This window comes from Carcharhinus amblyrhynchos, chromosome 19, assembly GCF_965287045.1.
Source record: "Carcharhinus amblyrhynchos chromosome 19, sCarAmb.v2.hapA, whole genome shotgun sequence".
Taxonomy (NCBI): domain Eukaryota; kingdom Metazoa; phylum Chordata; class Chondrichthyes; order Carcharhiniformes; family Carcharhinidae; genus Carcharhinus; species Carcharhinus amblyrhynchos.
In genome coordinates this window covers 49,035,007-49,046,016 of record NC_137342.1, presented here as the reverse complement: position 1 = coordinate 49,046,016, position 11,010 = coordinate 49,035,007, and the positions used below count along the sequence as shown (strand labels likewise).

The following is an 11,010-nucleotide window of genomic DNA, read 5'->3' as shown; positions in this document are numbered from 1 at the left end:
ACAGCAGCGTGTACCCAACACTGACACACGTGACAGCAGCGTGTACCCAACACTGACACACGTGACAGCAGCGTGTACCCAACACTGACACACGTGACAGCAGCGTGTACCCAACACTGACACACGTGACAGCAGCGTGTACCCAACACTGACACACGTGACAGCAGCGTGTACCCAACACTGACACACGTGACAGCAGCGTGTACCCAACACTGACACACGTGACAGCAGCGTGTACCCAACACTGACACACGTGACAGCAGCGTGTACCCAACACTGACACACGTGACAGCAGCGTGTACCCAACACTGACACACGTGACAGCAGCGTGTACCCAACACTGACACACGTGACAGCAGCATGTACCCAACACTGACACACATGTGACAGCAGCGTGTACCCAACACTGACACACGTGTCAGCAGTGTGTACCCAACACTGACACACATGTGACAGCAGTGTGTACCCAACACTGACACACATGTCAGCAGCGTGTACCCAACACTGACACACATGTGACAGCAGTGTGTATCCAACACTGACACACGTGACAGCAGCGTGCACCCAACACTGACACACGTGACAGCAGTGTGTATCCAACACTGACACACATGTGACAGCAGTGTGTACCCAACACTGACACACGTGACAGCAGTGTGTAACCAACACTGACACACGTGACAGCAGTGTGTATCCACAGCAAACACACAGTGACAGCAGTGCAGTATTGGCTCTGCTAAATTGCTCCTTTGTGGGGGGATTTTATAGCCTCATTTGTCCCAAAACTGTAAAATTTTACAGTTTTGGGACAAATGAGGCTATAAAATCCCCCCACAAAAGCACAATTTAGCAGAGCCAATCCACATAACCTGCACATCCTTGGACTGTGGGAGGAAACCCATGTAGTCAGGTGTAGAATGTGCAGGCAAACTCCACACAGACAGTCACCCAAAGCCAGGATCGAACTAAGGTCCCTGGTGCTGTGAGACAGCAGTGCTAACCACTGCACCACCACGCCTCTGTGATCATGGATTCATCTCTCGAAACACAACTAACCATTGGGTCAGCAGTACTAGATGCCTTAATGTTCCACCAGCAAAATTAAAGACACCAAAGAGGTTAAAGTCTGTTCAGTTAACACCTATCAGTGGTAAATTTACCATAACCCTTCTTTGGGGGAAATCTGTGACCAGTGTAACAGCAATGTTCTAACCATTGTAAAGGACTCCTGATAAATATTGATGTTCTAACGTTAAATAGTTAGCCTTTTGGCAATATTAGGGGATGTTTTATAGGTTAACGTATTTAATCAGATTGTAGACAGAGGAAAGTCATTTCAATGTTCACCATTAAAATTTTGAGGCTATATTGTTAAGTTACATGCTTTCTCAAAGCAAAATTATTAACTGCTTCTCCACGTCCCCTTAAGATAAACTACTCACAGGAATATGTCGTTTTCGGCCTCTGATGTCATCTCATAACCACGTTTGGTGTCAGCCAAAAAAAAGCTAAAACAGATTTTAAAACGTTCCAGACCCACCAGAAGTATAAAAATAAAACCCCGTGCCAAAGAATCCTGCCACATGGTTCAGGGAATGTCCTGGAATTGAAAAGTGTTATTTAAATACTGAAGTAATTGAAACAGATTTAGATTTAACAGGTCGATGCTTTCCTTAGGGGTATTTTAAATGTATCTATATTTATTTTTTAAACGCGGTGTAAAAATTGTTCAGCTAGTTTCTATGACCCTTCTGCCTACAAGAAGTCTTTGAGAAAGGCACAACTAAGCCTTGTAGTACCTTACTTTTCAATATATCTATCTATCTAATTAAGTTAGGGTTCGTCTATCCCAGACAAAGTACTGAATGTTGCTACAAAAACATTAACCGAAAGCAGAAAAATGTGATTAAAAAGATGCGATATAACAATGCAATATTGGCAGATAATCTACAAATTCAATTAAAGGTGACTTTTTGTATGTACAACAAGTGACATTCACTAAAGCCGGAGTTAGCAAGGGTGACATTATATTCTAGCCCTGAATAGTTAAAAGTTCTTGCCCATTTTAGGACAAAAGAATATTTTCATATATAACATTTGAAACCCCGATAGGTTAATATCACAGCATTTCTGTTACTGGTTCTGTCAGCTCACTGCTGTCTATCCCAATGTTACAGTATAAGGGGCTCTGCATTGAATAAAAGAAATAAGTACCATGTAAGATAAAACAAGCAACAAGAGCACAATAAATAAGCAATGGATTGTGCTGTCCAGTCAATGTCTCATTCCTTGAAAAACACACATACTGGAGAAATGTCACTATTCTGGAGAAACATTTTGCACAGTTATTGGGAAAATTATTTCAAATTCATACAAGGCAAAACAAAGCATTGCTAGACTCATATGCACAGCACCAGATACTGTTAAATCCATCAGCACGTGATTCAATGCAGTTTATGATACATGTATTGTATAAGAGTTACAGTATAAAATATGGCCTTTAAAAATCTTTCCTGGGATCCCTCTAGGCTTCAGTGCACATGGCAGGGTGAAATCACTTGAATTCTGGGATGCATCACAGTGATGTTGTTTCCCACTTCTGATTTTGTTAAATGGGGCTCGTCATTTGCTCCCGGTGTGCACTGTGGTGATGGTAGTAGATCTCGCCCTCCCTTCTGATCCTACCGGGGATATGCCAGAGGGAGAAGACACTGCAGACACTATACTACAGGCAGTAGACGGAGACACACCTACAAGAAATACACCAAGGTGGAAAAAAAAACAATTATTCAATTATAAACTTCCAGAGATCAGTGAAAATTAAATCAATTCTGATTAACTTTGACAATCTTTGCTTTTTGAGCCAAACACTGTAGCTTCAGAAATTAAATCCTTGATAAGTTTTTCGAATGATGCCACTGATATTTATCTCCGCAGAAATCCACCAAAGTAACAGGATAAAGTTGAACGAAACTTCTAATTAAAAACCAAAAACAATGTTGCAAAGCTATCTTCCTTAACTTTCACACAGGGCAAATCTGTTTAGTTTACTATTTATTTCTTAATGTCACAAGTAGGCTTACATTAACACTGCAATGACGTTAGTGTGAAAATCCCCTATTCACCACACTCTGGTACCTGTTCGGATACACTGAGGGAGAATTTACCACGGCCAGTGCACCCTAATCAGCACATCTTTTGGACTGCGGGAGGAAACCAGAGCACCCAGAGGAAACCCACGCAGACATGGGGAAAAATGTGCAGACTTCACACAGACAGTGACCCAAGCCGGGAATCGACCCTGAGTCCCTGACACTGTGAGGCAGCAGTGCTAACCAATGTGCAATGATGGGATAAAGTTGACGGAATTCTAATTAAAAACCAACAACAATTTTGCAAAGCTGTTGTGCTTAACTTTTACACGGGGCAAATCTGGACCACTGCTGGAGTAATTTATTGTGACAAATGATTCCGAGAATCACAGAAAGAACGTTTAGCCCTTCAGGCCACTGCCAGATCTCTGCAGGAGAATTTAGCTATCCCCACCCATTCCTCAAGTGCTCTGCAGATTTATTTTATACAGGAGCTTGTCAGTATTATTATCATTCAAATTGGGACTCTCCTGCCTCTACAAACTTCTTAATGCATAACTGATACTTGAGCAGAGAATTCTGCCTATTGAAAGAAACAAGGAATGTATCACATGCATTGAATTAGTTTTAAAATGGATTCTTGTGTTTTGTAATATGTATCTTCAGAATTAGATGATTTGTTAATAACATAAAACAAATGAAATCAACTGGGGTAAAGGTCAGATAGAAACAAATGTTAGAATTTTGCATCTCATAGCAAACCTTTCACTACTAGAATCATAGAATCATTACAATGCAAAAGGAGGCCATTCAGCCCATCAAGCCTGCAAGACAACAATCCCACCCAGGCCCTATCCCGTAACCCTAGGGATTTACTCCGCTAACACCCTGACACTAAGGCACAATTTAGCATGGCCAATCAGCGTAACCCGCATATCTTTCCATTTTCACAGTAACGTCACTGTAAGCCTCCTAAATGTGACACTAATAAATAATTTTCCTAAATTTTTAGATTTAAATCTTTGGAGTGTGGAGGGAAACTGGAGCACCCAGAGGAAACCCAAGCAGACATGGGGAGATCATGGAAACTGCACACAGACAGTCACCTGAGGCCAGAATTGGATCTGGTTACCTGAAGCTGTGAGGCAGCAGTGCTAACCTCTGTGCTACTGTACTAGCCAAAGTTACAGAGAAATGTACAAAGTGGAGGAGAGATGGTGGATGTTGAAAATAATGAAACAGGAGTGTTGATAAACTCATTCCAACACTTTTTAAAGTTTAACGCTTATTTATTAGTCACAAGTAAGGGTTCTGTTAACACTGCAATGAAGTTACTGTGAAATCCCCCTAGTTGCCCCAGTCCAGCACCTGTTCAGGTCAATACACCTAACTAGCATGTCTTCCAGAATGTGGGAGGAAACTGGAGTACCCAGAGGAAACCCACGCAGACACAGGTAAAGCATGCAAACTCCACACAGACTCATGCTGGGAATCAAACCTGGGTCCCTGATGCTGTGAAGCAGCAGTGCTAACCACTGTGCTCCCGGTCTTCTGCTCCCAGTCCTCCCACTGGTACTCTTCCTGTCCGTTCAGTTTATGCTGACGCTTGATCTCTGACCCTCTTCACCCCATGGGTACAGTAGTAATCACTTTACATTCCCAACAACTATGTGCACAATAATAATCCCAGTTGGCTGGCTTGTTTATTTTGTTCCAACTACATTCATATGTCCCTATCCTTGGGGAAGTGTTACGCTTGGACCTTATGACCAGAAATTGTGTAAATTGCATTTACTCTCAGTTCCAACCTTATCTCGAGGGAATTCTACAGTCACCGCAAATTCTTAGATCCATAGAAATATCATGTTCCCCATGTCAAATGTGCTGTATACTAATATCTTGGAGCAATGCCAAGATGACACACCAGCTTGTGCACAGTGCTTTGAAATGTCTGCTCCATATTTACAACACTACCTTCCTATAAATTCTACAGTTTGGTTACATTTCTCTGCATCCACACCCAGGCTTAATCAATCACTCACAGTGTGCACAAATAAACAGCAGATTCACATAATCAAACACAGAACAATTGAACAAATTACAATACAGAATTGCAAGTTGAAGGGGGAGCAGTGTATCATGGATGGCAAATCTTATTCATTATACATCAGTAGCAAAAATTAAAATGACTGCATTATAAAAATTAATACAATGTGTGATGATAGTGTACTATTGCTATTTTATCTATATATGTTTATATTTAAGGGGACTGTTCACAGATTTGGCTTTATTTGGCAGTTGGTGTGTCTGGAAAACATTTAGCTCAGATGTGGGGAGAGCAGGATTATTATTCATTTTAGTCATAGTGTTTACTAGGATAAAGCAAATGGATTTTTGTTTATAGAAGGAGATTTCCCCTGGGGCTTTGGAATAAAGGGATGGAAGGTGGGTTTAGGTAGACAGGGTCATGTGATGTTGTGGTTAATGGGAAGAGCTAGGCTTGTAGTACAGAAACAGATTTTTTTAGTTCTGCCTGGGAATTGCTTAAAGACAGAGGTGATCTGCAAAATGCTGGAACTCATTCTCCTTCTCTGAAAGATTCAAGGCTGATTACACTTGTTATAGCAAGTAGATTTATGGTTGCTAACTATATTTAAGGCGGCTTTTGAGTCTGTAAGAGTAATGATGCTCATTTGGAACTGGAACAGACATAAATTAGAAATTCGAGTTGTTTCCTTTCATTTTTAAATATTGTTCAACTGTTAATAGTAAGCTGCTTCATTTGTTAGAGTTATAGTCAAACTGTGTTATTAAATAAAGTTTGCTTTACTATAAAATGTCCCTAATTTGTTGATGGAATTACTCCTGGAAGGAAGCATCCTGTCCTCACTATTTGCAAAAATAGAAAATTTGTTGGAATATTGTCTGGTGTCCTAATCTAACTGGGGATTCTAGTTCAGGACCCAAACAAAGGTAAGTTGCACACAAATTCATTGCTATAATACTTGCAGCTATTGTTAAAATGGTGTAATTCCATTTCTCTCCCTGGCCAATTAAAAATTGAGCAACACAAGTTTTATGGCTACAGTGTTCCTTTTACTGGAATAATACAGGAAGATGATTAGAATAGAAACATTCTCACTCTAACACAGAACACCATGCATCAACATCAGGTTTTGATTTTGGTGAAAATTGCAAGCTTTTGAAAAACAGGACTGTAATTACCATTTATATTACCTGCCATGCCAAAGAAACCATGAGACAAAAAGCAGAATAGTGCAGGCTCTAGGAACAATTGGGAAAACATCACACGGTGGATGGACTTTGAAAAATTGCGCTCTGTATTTCAACATTCTGGAACGCAATAACTTATAACCTGCCAAAAGCCAATGATGTATTGAAGCAGTCTTGTCAGAGTTTAGCCAGAAAGTAATTACCAAGAAAACCAGTGAAATAATAGCGACATGACAGCCTTGGCAAGAAATCAGGCCAAAATTACTATGGGAGGCAATGGTCTAATGGTATTATCACTAGGCTACTAATTCAGAAACTCAGCTGAGGTTCTGGGGGACCTGGGTTTGAATCCCGTAATGCTAGATGGTGGAATTTGAATTCAATAAAAAATATCTGGAATTAAGAATCTACTGATGACTGCGAAACAATTGTCGAAAAAAAACCCATCTGGTTCACTAATGTTCTTTAGGGAAGGAAATCTGCTGTCCTTACCTGGTCTGGCCTACATGTAACTCCAGGACCACAGCAATGTGATTGATTCTCAATTGCTGTCCGAAATGTCCTAACAAGCCACTCAGTTTCAATGGCAACTAGAAATGGGCAATAAATTTTGGCCAGCCGCTGACACCCAAGTCCCATGAATGAATTAAAAAAAAATCATTTCAGGGATAAGGGATCGCAGTCACGGGGAGAGTTTGGAAAAGGCACAACTATTTTCATTAAAATAGAGAAGGGTAAGAAGAAATTTAATAAAAGTGCTAAAAACCGCCACTTTTTTAGATGAGGTAAATTGAAAGAGATTTTTTTTTAAATTGATGAAGGGTTGATAACAAGAGGGCCCAGAGATAATGTGAGGGAATTGGATAAGCATCTGAAGGGAAACGAAACTGGGGCTTTCTCGGGAATAGGGAGGGAAATGGCACTAACTAAAGAAAAAAACAGGGACCCACAATATCTCACTCTGCGCTGTAATCAGTCTGTACCCTAGTCACTGGGTGTTGGAGAGGTCCAGGATTGAGGCTCAGTTATGTTGCCAGATCTGTCCGGAAGGAGTTTTATAAGCATACGCAATTTAATCAATACTATACCAGTCAGTGTATTCACTGACCAGGACATTCTGGAAGCTATTTTGTATACAATTTGAAAACTCTATTTACTTGTTGCCTTCCCATCAGATGGTTTTCTTCCAGTTTGTATTTGGTGGCATGCATGTGTATATTTTTAATGGGGAATGGCTCACTTATAATGTGCTTAACCTGACACTATTGTGTGGAAATTATTAGATCAGGCCTTGTGTCCGTAATAGGAGAAGGGTTGTAGCAGTCTAAAAGATTAGAGTGTCTCACTAGCATCACAGAATCTCTACAATGCCGAAAGAGGCCATTCAGCCCATCGAGTCTGCACCCAGGCCTTAGCCCCATAACCCCATGCATTTACCTTAGCTAGTCCCCCTGACATTAACGGGATATTTAGCATGGCCAATCCACCTAACCCGCACATCTTTGGAGGAAACTGGTGCACCCGGAGGAAACCCATACAGACACGGGGAGAATGTGCAGTCTCCGCACAGACAGTGATCTAATGCCGGCAATCAAACCCGGGTCCCTGGCACTCTGAGGCAGCAGTGCTAACCACTGTGCCACTCATTAATGAATCAAATATGCAGTTGTGGATTGTAAGAACAACTGCTTGAAAAGCAGGTGTTTGCTAAAACGAAACTTCTAAAATGCTTAGGGAATAGGGATGTATGGACAGACAACTTGGCAAATGTTTGTGTGGGTTCCAAACCCTATCAGACTGTTTACCCCAAGAAGGGTCACAAAAGACATTTTTGAAATTCAATGGGTTGAATTTTCCGGGTTCTGCCCATCACGGGAATCGGAGCGGGCGAGGGGCGGACCATGAGAAGGTCCACTGACCTTGGGTGGGATCTTCCGGTTTCGGGGCCAGTGCGGCTGGAATTGGGTTCCCAATGCGTGTTTAACAACTGAGAATAAGATCCCTCTGCTTGCAGGCCTGCTTACAGAACAAAGACAATGAACTGACAAGGACCTGAATGAAAAGTTAAACAAAGAATCCTCAGTGGGGGAAAGGCTGTTGATTGTCTTATCATTAATATGGAAGCATGATTCCTCAGTGTGGGAGCAGCTGATTTTGGATTACATTCTATAAGACGGAAGCATCTTGGACATCATGAGGCTTCTCAACAGGGAGACACCAAGGAAACTTTCTCAAAACAGTTGTCATGCTGCTAAATCAGGCTGGAGTGGATCAGAACCATCCACTCCCAGGAGCTGCTCTGTTTCCTGAGTCCTCCTGGAAAGGCAAATTGCCACTCTTCAACTACAGAAGCATCACAGCTGCTGAACTGAACCTTGGGTTTCAGCCCCTTCACTTTAGAAAGAAGGGATTCAAGCAGAAACTGATTGGAAATCTCAAGTTGGGATCACTTTCTTTTTCTGAGTTTTAATCTTTGTGTCTGTAATTTACTTATTTATTTTGTTGCTTTTATTGAAGTAACTTTCAGCAGTAGTTTTTTGTAAGAAGTGAACCTTTTTAAGGTTTAAAGCATGCCTGCTGGGTCCACACACACACGCCCACACATACAAACACACACACACTCACCCTCACACATTCAAACGCCCACACACACTCACTGACACACACACACACTCACACACTCACAGACACACACACTCACAGACACACACACTCACAGACACACACACTCACACATATACACACTCACTCACACACACACACATATACACATATACACACTCACTCACACACACACACACACACATATACACACTCACTCACACACACACACATATACACATATACACACTCACTCACACACACACATATACACACTCACTCACACACACACACACACACCCTCACACATATACATACACACATATACTCACACACACACACACACTCACACACACATACACACACTCACTCACACACACACACACATACACACACTCACTCACACACACACACATATACACACTCACTCACACACACACACATATACACACTCACTCACACACACACACATATACACACTCACTCACACACACACACATATACACACTCACTCACACACACACATATACACACTCACTCACACACACACATATACACACTCACTCACACACACACATATACACACATATACACACTCACTCACACACACACACTCACCCTCACACACACACATATACACACTCTCACTCACACACACACTCACCCACACACACTCACCCTCACACACACATATACATACACACATATACTCACCCTCACACACACATATACATACACACATATACTCACTCACACACACACATATACACACTCACTCACACACACACACATATACACACTCACTCACACACACACACATATACACACTCACTCACACACACACACACACATATACACACTCACTCACACACACACACACACACACATATACACACTCACTCACACACACACACACACACATATACACACTCACTCACACACACACACACACATATACACACTCACTCACACACACACACACACATATACACACTCACACACACACACACACACATATACACACTCACTCACACACACACACATATACACACTCACTCACACACACACATATACACACTCACTCACACACACACATATACACACTCACTCACACACACACACATATACACACTCACTCACACACACACATATACACACTCACTCACACACACACACATATACACACTCACTCACACACACACACATATACACACTCACTCACACACACACACATATACACACACACACACACACACACACACTTTTTGCCCATGGACCACTTTAATAAATTGTGGTTGTGACAGGAGTTGTACCCGTGAAACATTAGAGCGCTGATTTGCTGATGATCCTCCTCCAGCAAAGCTCCCGGATACCGGGATGCATTTTGGGAATTTGGGTGTGTGCTGTTCACTATCCTCTATCTGCTGAAGATGGGGTGTACACTGCACCCACACTCCTGCTGTCACCTCTCACTGGCTGAGTATCTGCCGGCAAATCAAGAAACGTTCCTGTCCGTGTCTTCCTGTCAAAATATATTCTGGAAAACTGTGACTCGGAAGCACAAATTCCACACTGGGGAATGGGTAATAAATGTTGGCCTGGCGATGTGTACATTCCATAAATTAATTTTAAAAAACATAATGGAATTTAGCCTGAAGTTTAAAGCAGTCAGTAAGCCTGGAGAAACTCTTCCCTCCCCCTCCAATAAATGTGATTTTTTTTGCAAAGTACTTACAATCTTTACGAGCTGAGACATCTGGTAGTGGATTGCTAGGTTTGCGGTTCGTCTGTGCATTCAAATTTGATCCATCCAGACTGCTGCCCAGGTGCAATCTCCTCATGTGTCTTATAACAGCTGTAGCATTAAACGCTTGCTGCAAAATGAAGACAATTTATTTCCAAAACATGAAAGAAGGAAAACAGTTTAAGTTCAAATCTCTGAAACTGTACATCTTATTACAGGAGGGGAGGGACGCAGAATAAACTGCAAACGGTAGAGAGCCAAGTGGCTATGTTCCATTAGAAAATTCATCTTAAACTATTAGGAAGATTTACTCCCTATGTTGTGCAATAATATTGCAGC

At 41.6% G+C, this 11,010-nt stretch overlaps 1 protein-coding gene across 2 annotated transcripts in view; it reads right to left on the bottom strand.

The window, feature by feature from the left end:
* Positions 1–828: 828 nt before the first annotated feature.
* camk1da (calcium/calmodulin-dependent protein kinase 1Da) overlaps positions 829–11,010 on the bottom strand; it is a 414,885-nt gene continuing 404,703 nt past the window's right edge. For both annotated transcript variants that reach the window (XM_080207104.1, XM_080207105.1), the window contains exons 10-11: positions 10,663–10,801; positions 829–2,750 (exon numbers count right to left, since the gene is read on the bottom strand). In XM_080207104.1, the coding sequence (XP_080063230.1) occupies positions 2,623–2,750; positions 10,663–10,801 (267 nt within the window). In that variant the 3' untranslated portion in view covers positions 829–2,622. The remainder of the gene's footprint in view (positions 2,751–10,662; positions 10,802–11,010) is intronic.